General features: G+C 41.5%; 1 protein-coding gene across 3 annotated transcripts in view; it reads left to right on the top strand.

The window, feature by feature from the left end:
* csmd1a (CUB and Sushi multiple domains 1a) overlaps positions 1-20,450 on the top strand; it is a 289,469-nt gene that overhangs the window by 208,278 nt on the left and 60,741 nt on the right. For all 3 annotated transcript variants that reach the window (XM_031578518.2, XM_031578517.2, XM_031578519.2), the window contains 10 exons: positions 659-874; positions 1,189-1,377; positions 8,520-8,689; positions 10,651-10,807; positions 12,329-12,520; positions 15,128-15,254; positions 16,496-16,698; positions 16,905-17,096; positions 19,389-19,527; positions 19,961-20,148. In XM_031578518.2, coding sequence (XP_031434378.1) covers positions 659-874; positions 1,189-1,377; positions 8,520-8,689; positions 10,651-10,807; positions 12,329-12,520; positions 15,128-15,254; positions 16,496-16,698; positions 16,905-17,096; positions 19,389-19,527; positions 19,961-20,148 — 1,773 coding nt within the window. The remainder of the gene's footprint in view (positions 1-658; positions 875-1,188; positions 1,378-8,519; positions 8,690-10,650; positions 10,808-12,328; positions 12,521-15,127; positions 15,255-16,495; positions 16,699-16,904; positions 17,097-19,388; positions 19,528-19,960; positions 20,149-20,450) is intronic.

Here is a 20,450-nt window from a genome sequence, read left to right as displayed (position 1 = left end):
CAAAACGTTAAGTTGTAATTTCTAGAATATATCTCAAAATAATGAGATTTTAAGAGGTACTTTCTAGATACTCTCTGGTTATTTCAAGATAATATCCTATTATTTCAAGATATTAAGTTGTAATTTCAAGATACTATCTTGTTATTTAAAGAAAATATATTTAAATATTTTGTCGTAATTTTATGATAATATCTAAAAAAAATTGACTACTTTCAAGAAAATGTCTCATGAGGTATTTTCTTTAAATTACAACATCTTAAGTCGTTATTTCAAGATAATGTCTTATTATTTCAAGATATTAAGTTGGTATTTCAAGATAGCATCTTGTTATTTCAAGATATTAAGTTAACTCAACATAGTATCTCATTATTTTTACACATTACTATGTTAGTCTTAGTATCTTGAAATAACGAGATACAATCTTGAAATAATGACTTTATATCTTGAAATAATGAGCTAAAAAGTCATAATAATGAGTGAGGGTAGGTCAATGCGGTTCACATGCGGTTCAGGGCTTTCGTACAGTTGTGGTGGCAATGCAGTTTTGTTTTCATCAGCATTATGTGGCCATCTTCTCCGTGGGCCTGTAAGCACAGAGCAGGGCTTTTCCATGTGTGACCGATGGCTCCTAATCTCGTCTGAAACTTCCTCCCCTCAGGAGTGCAGCTCGTTTTTCACACGTTCCACCTGGAGGACTCGCACGATTACCTGCTCATTACAGAGGACGGCAGCTTCACCGATCCTGTGGCCAGGCTCACCGGCTCCGTCCTGCCGCCCTCCATCAAAGCGGGCCTCTTTGGCAATTTCAGTGCCCAGCTCCGATTCATCTCTGACTTCTCCATGTCCTACGAGGGCTTCAACATCACCTTCTCAGGTGGGACTGTGGTTTGTCACTGTCTGAGGCTCGTCTACGATGCATTTTTACTTTTTTTCTGTAATATTTTTTTCAGGCATGAATGCTGTGACACTGTGACTACCCTGTACTGATGCAGTAAAGTAACAGACTCTCACACCTGAAAGCACTGAAATCATCTAAACTGTCAACCGTACTTTATCAGTTTGAGAGCATCAAAAGCATGCTTCATAAATACAGATCCGTTGTTTCATCTCTTCACTCTGCCGGTGCGTTTTTTCTTACCCATCACGGCGATCAAAGTGAATGTTTTCTTCATTGTGCGTCTCTGGCAGAGTACGATCTGGAGCCGTGCGAGGATCCCGGAGTGCCTGCCTACAGTCGACGAGTTGGCTTCCAGTTCGGGGTCGGTGACTCGCTCATATTCTCCTGCTTCGCAGGCTACCGTCTGGAAGGTGAACACAAGATAACCTGCCTGGGTGGGGGAAGAAGGGTATGGAGTGCCCCCCTGCCAAGGTGTGTGGGTAGGTAGATAAGCTTTTATGTTTATTACAGAGAACCATGGAATGGACATGTCGAACATGAAGCATTAACCTCATTTTCATCTGATATTACCTGGCAATGCACAGTCATCACACGGTGAGGTCTTAAAGGTACTACTTCTTCTGCAATGCTTAAAGCTCTCTCCGTACAGTGATCCTCTGTAAAAGCGAAAAAAGGCAAGTGACCTGGCGTCAGATGACGGCATATTAACTGGAAGGCATTTACTCTTATGTTGGTTAAGCAAGTAAGTAAGTAACACTTTATTTATATAGCACTTTTCACACAAAGAATACAGCTGAAAGTGCTATACATCAGAACCAAAAATAAAAATAGTAATAAATAGACCACGCGAGGCACAAAGATAAATCACACAATACAAGGGGTATAAAATGGGGAAGATCATCTAAGTTAAAGAAGAAAACAATAAAAAAATAGTTCAAGAATGTCCAATGAGCCCATCTCTCTAGTAGCCTACATTTTGACAGAGTGTTCCACAGTTAAGGTGCATGCATTTTTGGATTAAGGGATAATCTTGAGAGTTTAAGCACGCTCCCCACGGATGCGACAAGCCAGCTGGTTGTCCTTGGGCATGATGTTGACACTCTACTAGGCCTTGATGGCGCACAGATTGGGGTCCTCGAACAGACCCACTAGGTAAGCCACGCTTGCCTCCTGAAGAGCCATGACAGCAAAGCTCCGGAAGCACAGATCAGTCTTGTAGTCCTGAGCGATCTCTCTGATCAGACGCTGGAAGGGCAGCTTGCAGATCAGCAGCTCAGTGAACTTCTGGTGTGACAGATCTTTCCCAGAGCTAAGGTACTAGGCCTGTAACGGTGAGGCTTTTTCACCGTTTTCATCTGGGACGTCTTTGCAGGCAGCCATATTAGTGAGCTGCTTGATCGGGGCTTTGTCACTTATAGTTTTAGGAGCGGTCTGCTTGGTACTTGTCATTGTTGATATTCTTCTTCTGCCTAGCCTAGATTAGCTCTTCAACCCAATGGAGTAGCTACAGACAGGTCTCAGGTAATGTTAGCAGAATGAATAGAGTTACACTATTAACACAGAGAAAAAAGGTCTGAAAACTATTACTATGTACACTTAACTACATTATCAAATAGAAAAATAGAACAAAAAAGTACTAAGAACTAATACAGATGTGTTCAACTAACCAAGAGCTAATCAATATCAATAGTCCAATTGAAAACCTGCAGAGTAAGGGAAACCCAGAGGCAAGACTGAGAACCACTTCACTAGCGCAGAAAAGGCTCTTCAAGTTGCAGTGAACCAAACTGGTACTGCAAATTGCTCCAGTGGTAACTGCCATTGAACACCACACTAAAATGAAAGCTCTCTGCCTCCGAACAGGGAGTATAATCTTCGGCTTTAAGGCCAAAGGCAACACCAGAGTGCCCATTCAGCATTTCTCAAAAAGCTTTTCTGTGCGTCTACGAGGATGGTGGCTTTCTTAGTTTACTTCCCACCATAAAGAAGATGAGGCACGCGCTTATTGCAGAATCTCTCTTTTGACACTCATAATAGCATCACTCTTCAGCTAATCATTTTACCAGCAGATGTTAGACCAGGCTACTGTGTGTAATCAGTGCAGTCTGTTGGTAAGATGGCCGAGGTTGTATCCTTTTGTCTGAAGATGGAGGACGAAAGTTAAGAAGCTCATCATATCAATCAGCCACAATTATTTCCCACAAGAACGACAACAGCAACCAGAAATATAGCTGCAGGCAGCAATGGCGGGTTCCTCCTCAACATTCCAATCATTACAAAATTGACATGACACTGACATGTATTTCATACATGTACACAACATTGGACAGATAATTGGATCAATGGCTGATTTGAAGTCATTTTTTTTAAATTATTCACAAATTGTCACTGTCGAGAAATATCCATGCTGGTGACATTATGGGTTCTTGAGACTTTTTTGTTTCCCATGAGCAATAAGTCATGGGTACCAAGTTTTAGACATTTTGGACTGACAGGGTTAAAATGCCACCCTTTTGAAAGTGACAACTTTGAAGCGTGTTCTGTCAGGCCACCTGTGCTCTGGTCAGGCCCTTAATGCAGAGATCCATTCTTTAAAAGCTTTGATTACAACAATAACTGTATGAAAGTGAGGATACACTTCACTAAAGGACGTTTGTAGGTTATGTACTACTACTGCTTGCTCTGCCCACACACTTTCCCCATCCATGCTGTTTCCCTCTTTCCCAGTGCAGGTCACGCCAAGGGATAAATGCGGCGGCCGCATGAGGATTAGAAGTAGCCCAAAAACGTAGTCCCACACAATAACACTGTTTTCAAAATTTCCCAAAACTGGTTAAAAATCCATGGTTATAGGAACTCTCCCTGAATTGACATCTCTCTAGTCTCAGTCATACACAACTGACAAGAGGCATGCAGTGAACTGGACCAAGGTACAGCTAATGTCCAGCTGTTTGCAAGTGTACCTTGTGATGGTACAGCAGCTTGACAATACTTTATCATGGTCAGACTCTCTCATTCCATTTAACTACACAACATGCACAATCAGGGTGACCAACAGGATTATTAACATGAAAGCTTGTCTCGGGGGTCATGCATCTCACTACAAGCTTTTGATTTAACGTGAGGACCCTGTTAGCAAGTTATTTCTATTCATGTTTTGTTTGTGATTGAATGGTAATGTCAGCTAGCTAAAAACAATGTTAGTTAGCTTGGCTAAAATGGTTTTTATAGCAACAGATAGCAACAAATCAGATCAATGGAACTTTATTCAGAAAGGGGGGGTGGATGGAACATATACAGTAAAGGTGAAATGGTAGGCATTGTTCTGCCTTGAAGCTGCATGCGCATCCTCATTGTTTGTAACCACCAACCCATCTAAATGTAAAGATAATATCCAAGCTAGCAATTTTGCCAAATTTGACTGCAACTTTTTAGCATTGTAGGGCAAACACACTCACTGCAAAGTGTACTAAAACGTGTCACCACAGAGCTGCCAACTTTTCAAAAAACCTTGGAGTGAGAAAATGTTGCCGTGCACGCAGCTACACACGTTGGGTGGCTCAGATATCAGGGAATTGGAATTAATTTGGCGTTGTACCCATGTTGTGCTCTGCATTCTGTTGGTTTTTGGGGCCCAAAGTCTGCCTACTGTGGGGCCTACTGGAAATGGACAACATTGGTTACATTCTGTGAAGCAAAGACATAGCTGAAGGTCCACACCCAGGACATTTTGGTTTAAGTAGATGTTATTTCCTGCATTCTAGGGGATTTTTGGGTGGTATGCTAAAGATGTGCAATACCTGAACTTATTCTGATTCATGTTCATCTGATCATGACTTGTAGGGCCTTTTAGACTTGAGCTGAACATTCAACCAGAAAACTATTCTTGTGCCTCAATGACTGTCTATGTACCACAATATAGCCTAATTAATAGACCTGTGTTTAAGATTTTACCAAGGTAGGTTGATTGACATTTTGATTACAATGGTATTCAACTAATTCTTAACTGGAACCTAACCTATATTGTTAATAATTGTATTTAATGATTTATGAGCACTTAACAATTTATGAACAGCAAAAAATGACACAAGATTAGTTAGGGAGAAATATTTTTCACTATTCAAAGCCTCCCACCACACGTTCCATCAAACAAAAAAGTGCAACAAATAAAGTGCTTAAACAGTAGCCTTTTAAGCAATAAAATAGATCAACACATGACAAAAATAACTAAAAATGAGGTATCAGGTGCAGATCAGAACCTGGTTAGTCATTTTCTAAGATCTGTGGGCAAGGTTGTACTGGCCTGTGGCCTTCTTGGAGGCCTTGATGACCTCTGAAGGGGGCTCCCATCTGAAACAGGGCTCCAGGTCGGCCATCTTTATGGCCATTATTGAAGACAGGGTGCCATCCAATGCCAGGCTATTTCTGGTCTTAGTTTTGTTCAGTCCCACTGAACACTGAAAACACCCTCTCAGCATCTGCATTCGAATGGGGCAACACCAGGACCAGCTTGGCGACGGCAACAAGCCTCTCAAATTCTTTAGTTCCTGCCACCTATTGAGAATGAACAAAGAACAAAATGGAAAAACATACCATATTTTGTTTTGATTAATACTGTAAGTACACTGTAACAAAGTTCAGATACAACATGCATAGTTTGCATCATGTATGACACGATATAGGCATGCATCAATAATAGCAACAGATGTAGCCAAGCCACACCTGCCAAAAAGAAAGCCAAAAAAAAGTATACCTTATGTTTCCGTGTTGCCATTCCAGCCCAGAAGCTTTCCATCTCAGTTTCGTCCTGAAGGGAGGTGGTTGGCATGGTCTGATAATTCAGAAACTCCTCACCCAGGTGGTCATGCTCCTCTGGCCCATGGTATGGGAGGAGATGGGGAAACCTATTTATGAAAGTAGAGTTACAGGTTGTTAAGTTATAGGTATATTTAGAACGCCGTCTCACAGAAGCAAAAACTATGTTCAAATTAGTACTACTGCTAACACTTCAATAGCTAATCGTATCAAACGAACAATTACAAAAATACTGTACTGTAGTTCTATATGTTTTCAATGGAGCTTCTAAACGATCAAACCTTGAACCGCTTAATACGTAGCAAGTACAACAACCATGGTAGTGTAGCTACCATTGCTACGAGTTTAATGGTGGGTAGCCTAACTATACAGCTAATTAAGGTAGCCTAGCTAACTAGCCAACTACAGTTTCGAAAAAAAGTACTTGCGCTGTGGAGACCGTCAGAAAAACTTGGAACGCACTAATTAAAACAACACAATTACATCCACAATGACATGTAAATATACAATAACCCAACCGTACAGGTACGTAGAGTACGTTAATTTGAAACGCCGTCCACAGAAGCAAAACTAGCCTATATGTTAAGGTTTGTAGTTATACTACTAGCTTGCTATGCTACCATACAACATACTTTCTACTAGCAAAGATGAATTATTTACTGTGTCGTCTCAGTTACACTATCAAACCTTGGAAATACTGTGACTTGCTCAAGTAACGAAATGGCTAATAGAACATCACATTTCATAATTATTTCAGTGAATGAAACAGCTCCAAGACCCAGTGAAATATTAAATACAGCTAACTTACATTAGATAGCTACAACAGCACGGAGTCACAAAGTGATACTGGAACAAGTCAATAAAACACTTAATTTGTATTCATCAACGCAAACGAACTGTGTTAAACTTCTGGCCTTTGGTTAAATCACTTTCTGAACACAATTCCTCAAAATGTACCTATCGGTACCAAAGTTGCCTTCTCCCTAATGCTAGATAACTATCCAGCTAACTAAGCTAGCTACCATTTCGACCCAAAACATCTGCGCTACCTCAAATACACTAACCAAGAATAAAAACAGAATAAAATCGTCTTGCAGTTATCATACGAATTAAACAGTAATAAGTATGCTTTTATTACTTACGGTCAAATGTAGACGAAAATCTTCTCCACACCAGAAATCGTCCTCTTCTCTCGTATCCACAAAATAGTCTCAATAAAATTGTGTCTGTCCGTCTCGTGCATGTCGCGCGCGTGTCAGGCAGCATTCATAACAGCACGTCAACCATTGGCTGCCTATAAACTCCTGGGTCCTAAAGCTACCCGGTTACATATTCACCATTCGCGTTAGCGATTAATGCAATTTGCTTTATATCAATCATTTTTGAAGATATGAAGTTGCCTTTGCACACGGGGACATGTTGTAGTGTCTTCCACGTGCATACCAAGTTTGATGTTGATATCTGAAAGATTTGCTGAGATATGACTTCACTTCCTGTTTGAAAGCTTTTCTGCTGCATTTGAGTGGCTGTGTCGGACAAACAGTTGTGAGGATCAAAATTCGGTTGGAGAATTTTTGTGAGGCTTGGTCTGAAGATCATCTCTGGTGATTTTGAAGAAGATTTGACAAAAATTGTAGGAGTTGATGCCTTTCAAAGGTTTTTGATAAAACCGGAAATTGCAGAAAATCTATATAACCGGAAATTGACGCCATAGGGTGTGTTTCATTCGTCTTGATCCAAGGAATCCAATGGTACCTCATTTTTGAAAATCGGCCAAACAGTTCAAAAGTTACAGTGTTAACAAAAGTCCAACTTTGACCCGTTGGTGGCGCTAGTGTGGTCTAGTGGGAGACATGAAACTTGGTGTGAGTGGAGAAGGGACTGTCCTTAATGAGTGTGCCAAATTTCACAAAAAGTTACCATACGGTTCTAGGGGCTGCCATTGACTTCAATGGCACAAGAATAATAATAATACCTACAATAACAATAGGTTTCCTCCTGACGGAGGAACCCTAATAAGTGGAGAAAATAACTCATATCCCGTATTGTGCCCGAGGAAACAAATTTCGCACTTATTTTCCCTCAACCTTTTGAAGGATCATTCCATTTCTTTCCGAAGACTGCATCCCCATCACAAGAATTTCTGCTCCTCTCAATTTGCAGAACTGAAGGTCTCGAGGCAACATCTGCTATCACACCTGAGGCACAGCATCGGAATATTAACTACATGGACATCTGATTCCGGCACAGTCTTGAGCCTTTGTGGCCAGCACATAACTAATGCATAAATCTGCCAAGTAATTAGTATTCTTCTCAAGTGTGGTCCTCTAGTTCATCAAAATGACAACAGCTCATGCTCCAACTGGTTCAGATTGTCAGGCCCTTCAGTAGATAACAGCTGCTGTAGCCAACAAAGTTGAAGGATTTCATATGGGTTCTGTTCTTGTACTAGATTTTCTGTTTTTGGTAGCTGAATTTGTATGTGGTGTTAGTGGCCACTTTTGAGCTGGTCAGTTTTGAGCGCTCTTGCCAAGTTCCCGTGATGTCATTGTGTACTCGGTCAGGACAGCATCAGAGGAACTGGCCAGAACATTCAAACTAACTGGAACTCAAGCTGTTTCTTTGGGCATTTGTTGGAATTAGTTGATTCCGAGCAAGTCCTCTTTCTCTTTCTCTGTTGTTCCCTTTCCCTCCCCTTGCCCTCCTCCTTACCCTCATCTCTCTCACTTTTTTTCCCCTTTTATCTCTTCCTCTTTCTTCTTTGTCCACTCTCTCATTCGGTTTTGTTCTCTCTCTCTCTGTCTAGCTGAGTGTGGAGCCACCTCTGTTGGAATCGAAGGTGTCTTGCTTTCACCCAATTACCCTGCCAATTATGGCAACAATCACGAGTGCATCTACCGCATCGAGACAGAGAGAGGAAAAGGCATTCGAATGGTGGCTACAAACTTCCAGCTCCTTGAAGGAGATTATCTTAAGGTACAGTATGTCTTAACTGTGGCATCTTTTAGCTCCTGGCCAAAAAATACAAAAACACACTAACATCGTATGAAGTACTGCAATAAAATGAGAAGCATATTTATTCGAGGCAAAGTTAATGTAAATGACAAAGTTTAGAAGGTATGTTTTCAGATTATAGTACACTTTAAAAGAAAAGAGTCAGCCTTACTTATGCAGGTCAGAGCGGACATGCCCAGGAAAGACTGGACCACACACTCAGAGTGTCGGAGTCTATTATGGCCCTTTAGTACATTTTACACGCATTTCCCAAAACAAGCACCCAATGCGGACGTGCGTGCCCTGCTCGGACACTGTCTATGAAAACAGTGCTGAAATATTAGATCTGGAGATCAGGTGATGTCACACCTGACTTTTGAACTTCATAGGACATACTTGCTAATTCACTTAAAGGAGAATACACTTTAAAGATGCTGTATATAAGAATTTTTGTTTGAAAACATAAAAAATTAACTAGAAATAGCAACAGAATGTGGAGAAATAACCGTTTTGACTTGATGTCAAAAACACCTATGATCTGTGTTGCCCAATTTCCGCTAAAGCTAGTGTAGCACGTTACTTCGGTCGGTCACATTTAAAATCGCACCATTAAACCTCACTATTACTACTACCATTACCATTACTACTACATGTAAATGGTCATTCCAAATTTACTACACGATATTACCATTTTGCTACAGACTTGTTATCATAATAAATGGTGGTTTAGAAACAACTGGGAAACTATTAAGTAATACCCACTTTTTACCGATCTGTAAAGTAAAGTGAAACCAAAGTTAGCATACTAACCAGCTAGCCCCAGCCTGTCCTCTTTCACAATACCACTTTGTACCTCAAAAGGCGCTAGTGAGTCAATGTAGCGAAAACAGCAAAGCAAAGCAAGGATGCAGTAACTGTCATAAGCCCACATTGTTAGGAATAGTGGCTTTAATTTTCAGAAATGTTAGCATACCTATCCTGTAGTTAGTATAAACAAGTAGCGCAGTGGTTAACATTAACATTATGGTTAACATTAATATTTAGATGATCAGATAGCTCAAAAGCTTAGGTGCCTATATGAAGACCCATATATAAACAACATATACTGTAAATAGCAATTGCCTAGATATCTTTCAATCATATAACGTTTTCATGCTACTTGCCACAATCTGCTTGGGGTGGTGAATCTGAAATCATTAGGCCTATGCAACATAACAAGACATAACATAAGCTGCTCTTTGTAAGTGTAGCCTACAGTGAGTGGCATGAATGTAGGCTAGCCCACAATATGCCCCCCCCCCTTCAAAAAAAGAGGGAAAAGATGAACCTAGGCAAATTGAATCATGTCATAACTTTGCCAATTGTGTGCATAGTTTAATCATATTTCTATGATTCTATTTTAATAAAAAAAATAACTAAAAGCTGACTGTAATAAAATATAATTAATTTAATTAATATGTAATTGTAACAACATTAATACATGTATTGTTAGTTGTAATTTCCCAGTACGTCCTGCTGGTGACCTCAACGTGGAGTAAGAAGCTCTTAGCCGTCTACGACTACTCCCACATACACACACACATCTATATGCGTTTTCAAGTACTACTTAAGTTACAATGCTTTTGGGAAATGCTTTGAAAATTAACAATTATTAGTAAGAGGGATTCTACAAACTACTTAGGCTTGCAATGCTTTTGGGAAATGGGGCCCTGCCCTGTAGAGCATTTGGACCTTGCCACTTTGAAGCTATAGAGCTAAAACATTTATAAAAACCTACAGAATTCAATAAACTGAAGAAACTAAATGAAATCTTATGAGGTCATATGAAGGTCACATAATTCGTTTTTCACTGACTGTGATTTTTTAGATAGATCTGAGTTTCATATTTACATGTCTGGATTTTGCTCAAATGAAGGCTTTGAGAATGCATTTTTCCTCCCCAGATTTATGATGGGAACGACAGTTCATCTCGACTGCTGGGCAATTTTTCACAGAGCGAAATGACTAATGTGGTCATCAACAGCACCTCAAATCATCTGTGGATTGAGTTCAACAGCAACGGGACGGGAACCAACAAGGGTTTCCGGGTGACATACAGCAGTAAGTTTGAGGCCCCAGAATGAGGAAATGAAATGGAATGGGAAGTATGTCAGCCTTGACGTGGGCGATCATACAACAGCGGTGTTAAGCATCCTCAGCACTTCACACACACACACACACACACACACACACACACACACACACACACACACACACACACACACACACACACACACACACACACACACACACACACACACACTCTCCCAGTCGGGAAATCTGAAGTGATCATGGAGAAGACCAGGCCGTACATCCTCCCTATTCAGTATCCCTTCGCCATGAAACAGAGGACTTGAAAAAGACTAATTTAGTGTGACTTGTGGGAGATCCAACATTTATGGGATTTGCTTATTCATTATGTTTAAAATTCAGCTCGCATTAACCAGACACTAATACTAGGCTTAAAATGTGCTCAGCCTCCTCTTTGGTAAATGCAGATAATGCAGAGAAAAAAAAAGGATGAAGTAAAAAATAAGACCAGTGAATCAAGGTCTCAATGTGATTCACCTGACAGTTTAGGTCAGACGACAAGTGACACAAGATGATTGATTATCATACAACACGCGTCTCTATGGATCCATCTGGACCTGTGAAAACAATATATGTCAGGTGTGGTGATATGCGGCTCATTCAGACATGATGAAAACCCCCCAGATGCATCCCACAATAACTTACACATAAAACCTCATGTTTTACACTCTTTTATACTGATGATTGGTCTAAAGATGTGAGTGGTTGAGGATCCTAGGTAGGGTATACCTGGAATATGCACCCATCACAATAGGCAGGCTTTCATTGTACTGGATGTACTTGTATATCCATCGGACTGATGGATATGTGGGAGGCTGTGGGCACGTACTCCCCTGATGGTGAGGAGGTGATGGCTATTAGCTTCATTTTCTCCGCTATATATGACTTCAGAAAGACATTTAAGACCACGTTTATTAGAGCATAGCTTTGCATATAATTCCAAGCTTTTGCTCAGGGTATTTGTGTATGAATATATAATAGTAAAGATATTATTATAATGTACTGTACACACAAATATATATATATGGGGTTCCTAGAATCCAAGCTTGAAATTATGTATTTTTTAAATCAAATTTATCAAACCTTATCTACATAAATCCAGGTGTGCATTATCATTCCTGGCTGTGCATTATGTAGAAACATGAAGGGGTTGATACCGTGTTTAAGTAAACAGGACATTCAACCATAAAGGCAACACAATTTCCCCCATCAGTTACAGTTGCAATAAACTCCTATACACAGAGCTATTAGATTAAGGTGCACTATACAAGAGGATTTTGTGCTGTGCTAAGCATATGTTTTGCCACTATCAGACGAGGGTAAAATGCTTGAAGTTGTTTGCTAAATAGTGCCAGGCAGATGTTTTTTTATTGTTCCACCTTTGTGTAATTATTGCACCAGAAAGCTCTCCCAGGCTTGGGGTTCATTCAAGTGGACAGATGTTTTTTTTACATCCGAAATGGGCCTCGAGTTTAACATGCATTTTTGCAGGTTTTGACCTTGTCAAATGCGAAGAACCGGGGACTCCAAATTACGGATACAAGATTGAAGATAACGGGCATTTTGCCAACACGCGAGTGGTGTACAGCTGTAACCCTGGGTACACACTGCACGGAAACAGCACTCTGACCTGCCTCAGTGGGGACCGCAGGGTGTGGGACAAGCCTTTACCATCCTGTGTCGGTGAGTCTCTCTCTCTCTCTCTCTCTCTCTCCCTATATATATATATATATATGTATATATGTATATATATATACAGTATTATATATTATGGCAATCAAGGCTATCAAGGCAATATAATTTTTTCCGCCTCTTTTATTACTAATTGCTATCTGACAGCTATTGGTATTTAAGGGAAAGACTAATAAGTAATCTCTCAGATCTCAGCCATAATTTCAGCTTGTGAAAGTGTATAGAGCTGCCAAAAACTGCACTTGTGTCTGAAAGTAAAGAAGAAAAAAAAAAAAAAAAAACATCACCATTTTCCCACAGAATTTTTGGTAAAAGTGGGCCTGCAGCTGATTGGCAACACCCTTATAACACAAGTTAGCCTTGTTAGCCGAGAGGCCTACAGCTGAGCGCTGGGTCTATGGCTTAGCTACAGCCAGCAACTCCACACTTGAACACTCGTACCTTATTTGTTTTATAACATGTTTTATCACAAATAGGCATACTCACAGGTTGTGAACCTGAATCTCCCGCACAGTTTTTGAAGCAGTCCTCCATGAAGTGCTGGGCACACAAAATGTTAGCAACAGTGGAGCGAACAGCGGTAAAAATTAATTTCAACCCCTGACTTCTTTGTTGTTCTGCCTTTGGCAGAGCATACAAAGGAGATTTGTCCTCACAACGCAGAACAGAATATCTTCTTGACAAGGCTAAAAAACTGAACAAACTTTCCCTAGCCCCCAGTAGTTGCTGTATGTTGTGTGAGGACGTGCTAAGCTTGCCATGAGGTGGGCAACAAGGATTGTGTTATGAGATTGCGTCATGTTGTAACAAAGGAAAAGGGCTTGAATCCCAACTAGGTGTTTCAGGCAGCTGAGAAAAGGTGTTTTCTGTGGGAGAGTTACTCCGTCAGACGTGTACTTTTTGCCGTGTAAGTTGGCAGACTCTTGACATGCACAAAAAGCTATATAACACACTAAAGGCTTAATAGGTCCCTCTTTAAACATCTTTGGTAGGTTTGGTAATATATATTTTTGCAATTGTCCATTTCAATCACACTCTTTTATAAACCTCATTGCAGTGCTGCCTATTATACTCAATACTAATGTATAGGATCCTAGCATATCCTTGAGCTCAACAAACCCACATCTTATCATCAAACAATATCTTGGATTCAAAATTGCAACCAGAATGGATGCCATCCAAGTTAATTTTCAGGCGTCCAGCATCTATTGTTTCCAAAGCATCTGTTTGCCACACATGACCACAGAAGCTGGCTCCGCTCATTTTGACAGCTTGAGTGGACAGCAAAAAGTAATACTTTATTACACTGGAGAGAATTCTAACGAGCTATAAAGACAAAACTGGAGGATGAGGTGTATTAACAATCGAGTGTGAAGGTAATAATCATTTTTGGATCAAGTGGTCTTTTCATTTATGGAGCACAGAAACACAAGGGTTTGCCAGTGTTGTATATGGTGACACGTTGACGAGTGCAGTTGTTCTTACAGATGTTTGCTTATTTGTTTTTGTCTCTCTCAGAGAACTGCCGGTTGACACATGGTTGTGGGTCTCTGCTTTCAATACATGCACTCTCTCCCTTCAAGGCTGAGGGCCTTGTGTTGTCTGCAGCCAAGGACCCTTTGTACCTCTTTACTTTCCGCAAGCGTAGGGTTTTATCTTGTAAAGCAAGAAAAGGGCAAAATCACTACCCAGATTCCAGGTGCTGCATTTCAAATGCTGTCTGTGTCATTTAAAAGAAATAGAAAAGGAAAGGGGAAAAAAATGAGACACCCTGGCCTCTAATCCACCTGAGGGAATATAGCCAATTTCGTTCCCAGGAATCTGAAACCAAAATAGAGGCACAGTGGGTGTCACCCTCACCCTGTCCTGTTCCAAAGTGTCCCAGGGCCTCGGTGAAGTACCTCTAATGTTCAGGCAGCTACCCTTTTCACTTCTCGCTTCAATTAAGAGCTGGCTTGCTGCGATGCCTGTTTGTACTTTTTTAAGCTCAATGGCGGTGGATAGAGGCTATATTTGACAAATTGCATGGATAGTGTTGCACCCCCTTTTTTAAGCACCTTGCACCTACAGTTTTCTGTTGGTTTGTGTGTGTGAGAGAGAGAGAGAGAGAGAGAGAGAGAGAGAGTGTGTGTGTGTGCGTGTGTGCATGTGTGCATGTGTACACACGTGTGTCTAAGTGTGTTTGTGTGTGTGTGCATGTCTGTTTATATCCAAACTAATGCTCTGTCTTCATTTCCTAATTAACAACACTGAGGTTTGACAAATTTTCATAGTGCACAAAAACGGTGTGAAAATTGATGGCAGTGCCTGCGGCGGATATTGCACTTATTTGTCGCATTAAGGGGAACACAAGGAGGATATTCATCCAGTCTTTATGTTTGTACACAGCGAGTCACCAAGGTTACATTTATTTAATGTATTTTAGTGCGTTTATTGATGACTTCACTTTGCGGATGGGGGTGCTGTAACATGCACCAGTTGGGAGGGAATGACAAACACAGCTGAGGATGTTTCCCTGTTTAACTGAGTGTTTGAAAGGTGTGCAGGAAAATCTGATGACCACGTGCTGTGAGTAATTGCTCTTGTTTTCTTGCCAAGCCGAGTGTGGAGGTCACATTAAGGAGGCCACGTCTGGGCGGATATTATCGCCCGGCTACCCGGCGCCCTACGACAACAACCTCCACTGCACCTGGTCCATCGAGGCGGATGCGGGCAAAACAATCAGGTAATTGTCCTCTTCCTCAGTCATTGCCTTTGCTTTCTGCTCTTTTGCACAAATTCAGTGTTTGTGTTTTGACGTACTGCATAGCACTCTGTATCAGGGTGAATGTATCTCACTCCACAGAGGAAGAGCCGTCTAAGGGTTGTATCTACTTATTTGCAAGTGGAGCAGACAAAGATGCCATAGAGAAGACAATAACATATTTGTATGATATCAAATGCTGGCAATTTAGCAATCAAATGATTGAGCCTGTAAGTGTCCAATGTAATCTGTCTCCTATAGTCATTCAATGAGTGTAGAGCTCTATCAAGGTTTAGATATGTAGGCAAATATGGAGATTTTCATCAAGGTTCATTGATGGAATAAATGGGCAATAGACTGCATATTGAGTTTCTGTTTAAATGATAAGCTTTATAGTTTTTGGCTAATAGCTGAGTTTGGAGTGGATAAGTAGATTTAATGGTTTGAGAATGAATGTGAAAATAAATGAATGGATGGATGGGTGGATGGATGAGTAAACAAATTAATGAATTAATTAATGATACATTAAAGGTGATGCATAAGAGAATGAATGGATAGATGAATGAATGAAGAATAATGAGTTATGAATGAATGAGTGGGTTAGTGAGTGAGTGAGTCAGTGAGTGATGAACCAGTAATCACTTGGTTGTCTTCAGCACGGCTACAGTATATTAGTCAGTAATACAGCTCATGGGCATGGGGATCCTTATGCTAGGGAGATGATGTTGGGGACGCAGGAGAAGGAGAGGGTTTGTTTTACCTTGCATTCGGTTTCTTTTATATTATGAAAAAAACATAACATATTATGAAGTAATTGAAAAGTCACTCTGACAATATATTACTTTGAATACCTAAGGATATTTTTTGCCATCCCTTTTAAAACATGTTTAAGCTGTATATTTATTTATTTATGTATTTTTATATTCTTTATGCATTGCAAACAGGAACATGTCTTTTTCATTATGTTTAGTATGAGCAGTTTTAGAAACATTTTATAACTAACCTATGTGTAAAATGGTGTTCAGAAAGTAAATGGATTGACAACATGCACCCTAGCCTGTATTTCTCATTTAAAAAAAACAGGACTAATTCCTGATGATGTGCTTATATAATGAAAATCAAGTCTGCAAAATTCGATCTGAGACCTGCATCATGTTTTGTGCCGATAAACCGTGGTGAATGTGGCATAAATATTAGTTTGCTGGCCGATTTAACGCCCCCAGCCTCCACTTCATCGTCTTCGACACGGAGGTGGACCACGACATCCTGAAGGTGTGGGACGGCCCGAGCGAGAGCGGCATCCTCCTGAAGGAATGGAGTGGCTCGCTGCTCCCGGAGGACACGCACAGCACCTTCAACGTCCTGACCCTCCAGTTCGACAGCGACTACTTCATCAGCAAGTCCGGCTTCTCCATACAGTTCTCAAGTAAGAGACACTCCTTTTGTCGAATTGTTGTTGTTAATGTTGAGACTGATGTATTGATCTGTAACCAACCCCTGAAACCAAACATTGTTTTGTTGTTCCAGTCCTGATATGCTTACTACACAGAGGTTTTAAAAAAAATAGACTTCAAGATACGCTTGCACCCCAATTCCCACTGCCCAGTCTAAGACATATTTCTATTGCTTTAGCTACCACTGCCACAACTTGCAACGATCCTGGAACACCACAAAACGGGACCCGTTATGGAGACAATCGGGAGCCGGGGGACACCATCACCTTTCAGTGCGACCCGGGCTACCAGATGGAGGGGGATGCTGTAATCACCTGCGTGGAGCTCAACAACAGGTTCTTCTGGCAGCCAGACCCTCCCACGTGTATAGGTACATAGCCCACTCTTCTGATTGCCAGCTCTCACTTGGTGGTGCTCTGCCAGTTTTAGACATCACTATCACTACATGGAGATAGTAGGGGTTTTATGACCTATTATGACCTCTTGTATGGCTTTGAAAATATTAAATGACTGAGGTTGTATGTCCTATTAACTAGAACGTAGGTTGTTAAGCCACTCCACTGAAAACTAACTTTAAGAACTATCTTGAAAATGAGGCAACAAAGAGATGCTTCACAAGCTTGTTTATAGTATATTTTAGGTGCATGTTTACTAAAGTATTTCTGCACCCAAAGCTGCCAGCAAACAGGGCGGAAAGAGGGATTACCCAGTTTAAATAACAAAATCAAACAGAGGCCCCTGTGCATTTTAGTGAGGAATTACCTGTACATTAAGTCCTCCTGGGGGAAATTCCATGGCGCCCCGAGTTTATGTGTTTCTGTCACTGCGGGTGTGGGCTAGCCTTGAACATCTGAAAATAATGCATGTTGCAGCGTGTGACTCCGATAAAACTCTCACTGGGCTCAGCTGTGCGGAGGCACCGTGACTCTCTGCCAAGCTTCAAATCCCAGGATCCATTTTCCATTTTTTTGTGTGTGTGTGTGTGAGGGTGACTGGCTGAGTTTGTGTGTGTGTGTTTGTCTCTGCGAGTGTGCATCTATATGTGTGTTGGATATTCACTGCTTAAGCATTCAGACAGGGTTAACCAAAAACAAATATGTGTAGATGCAATTACACTTTGTTCATAGCTTTATTTTGTGCATTCCATCAATTTGATACAGCAGTACCTACAAATTATCAGCAGACCTCACTAGCTTCACACGCTAATTCTTATTCTGTTTTTTCATGAAAAAAAAATATTCAATTGCTTTTAGATACGACTGACCTCCTGGAGCAATTCCCACAGTGCTGAATATAGAAAAGCTGTGGGCTAGGTTTATTGCATGCTAACTAGCCACGCCGTCACTGGATTATAGTTGCGCCTGACCGTGCTCCCCCCCTGTTTGGATTATAAAAGGAGGTGTTGCACAGGATGGAGTGGAGTGGATGATGGCGTTTGATGCTACAGACAACCTTTTTAATACAAATACAGCGTGTCCCTGAAAAGCTCTCCCTGCTGTTATGCACATTCCGAGATCATTGTCACGGAGGCAATAATGCTGTATTCTCGCGGACACGATGAAGATAAGCATCGCTTTTAGCACTGGATTTATTACAGCACATTTCATCTTGTCTCCTGAGCCACCAGCAATGACATGTCACCATTGTGAGGCCTTGGGCTTGCAGGGAACTGGTAGACAATATCTTCACAAAAGCAACATACAATGAATCAGTAGAAAAACACAGACAATAGTTGTCTTGATGTTGTACGTCTTAAAATGTGTTTTATAATATATATTTAGATTTAGAGTTGTTTGACTTCAGACATTTTGTAGGCATACATAACTTCACAATTCAAAATATGTAAATATGCATGATGCATGCGTATGACCCTTTCATTTGACTACTTGTATCTGAAATGATACAAGTAGTCCACAACCACCTGCCACCCACCCACACACACACACACCCACACACACACCCACCCACACACACACACACACACACACAATGGAATGGCAGTGCCCCTCAGCCTGTTCATACCACCATCATACCTCCCTCACAGACACAACAGCCAGACCCGTTTCACCCTTTCATCCCTCAGGTCACTCAGACAGCCAGTAAGGCCATAGTGTCTCTCCCGCACCCTTGAGCCTCCGCCACTAGAACCTCCAAACCTCCTCCTCTGAAAGGGATGGTTTCCCCGACCACCTCTACCACCCACAGACAAGGAGCAATCACGCTCCTCTCGGCTCCATGGGCCCGAGTCGAGCAAGACGGAGCGCAGCTGGGACCGGAGCGCTGATCCCAGCTGTGTGATGCTAGACTTGGCAGCTCTCGACTCAAGCCAAAGCCCCTTGGCAGATGTTGATTAATGCATGCTATTCAGCCCTCATAAAAAAAAATAAAGAAATAATTATGTGAAACTTTTTTTTATGGTGCCTGCCCACGCAATTGGGAAAAAATAGACAGAAAGAAGAAAAAAAAATCGAATGCTACCGTGTTGGGGATTTCACACGGATACCAGCACTCATCGATTCATGAGAGGTGGTTCACAGTCAGCTTGCTTCCGGCGATTGGGTGAACTGTTTGTTTGTCATTACCCTGTGTGTCTGTTTATTGAGGAATCATATTAAAACTCCCCAGGAGCTCACTGATGCCCTCACTCTCCTTGTTGTGATAGCTACCTGCGGAGGCAACGTGACGGGACCTGCTGGGGTAATTCTATCACCCAACTACCCCCAGCCGTACCCACCGGGAAAGGAATGCGACTGGCGGATAAGAGTCAATCCCGACTTTGTGGTCGCTCTAATATTCAAAAGGTATGGCGCTCACGTCGCATTGCTGTTTAATGTGAACAGATGGGAATCAACATCATAGCGGTGATTGTTTTCAAAACCAAACGAGATGTACAATGTGATGGGATTGTCTTTTTTTTTGCATGACTGATTTTGTTTGTAAACTTTTTTTTCTTATGTCACTTGTGCATTACTGAGCAACCCAAAGGGCCACTAAAAGTCAGCAGAGAATTTTTACAGGAATGATTCCGTTTCTACACCCCTCAGTTTAACCTGTGATCAAGTTCTCCCTTTTATGATGTGAAGCACAACTCCCCTGTTGTCAAAGCAGCAGATGGCTTCTGTTCTCTGGATGGTGTTCCAATCTCATGTTGGATGTTTTTTTTTCTTTTTTTTTTTCTTTCTGTCTCTCACTCTTTCTCTCTTTCTTTCTTTATCTCTCCCCTTCGCTGCCTAGTTTCAACATGGAGCCCAGCTACGACTTCCTGCACATTTATGAGGGCGAGGACTCTAACGGGCCGCTGATTAGCAGTCTGCAGGGCACCCAGGCCCCGGAGAGGATCGAGAGCAGTGGAAACAGCCTCTTTCTGGCGTTCCGCAGCGATGCCTCCCTTGGGATGTCGGGCTTCGCCATCGAATACAAAGGCAAGTCCCCAGTGGCAGGTAGCCCGTGCCTGATAGAACCCTTGCCTTGCCCTGTCTTAGATTTGCTCTTAGAAGAGCGAGAGACAACCAGTTGCAATACTTCTCTCTCTCTCTCTCTCTCTCTCTCTCTCTCTCTCTCTCTCTCTCTCCTTGTCTCTCTCTCTCCTTGTCTCTCATTTTCTTCACTTTTGCCACCTCAGGCATTTCCAGCTTTTGGTCCTTAACTATTCATGATGTTGAGATTTTGTCAGGCAAATATCTGTACTTGAAAGCTGTCGCGCGGCCTGAGTCAGACGCCCAGC

The sequence above is a fragment of the Clupea harengus genome, chromosome 13, assembly GCF_900700415.2.
Source record: "Clupea harengus chromosome 13, Ch_v2.0.2, whole genome shotgun sequence".
Taxonomy (NCBI): domain Eukaryota; kingdom Metazoa; phylum Chordata; class Actinopteri; order Clupeiformes; family Clupeidae; genus Clupea; species Clupea harengus.
Note: the sequence above shows the minus strand (reverse complement) of the source record. Positions and strands in the feature narration are given on the sequence as shown.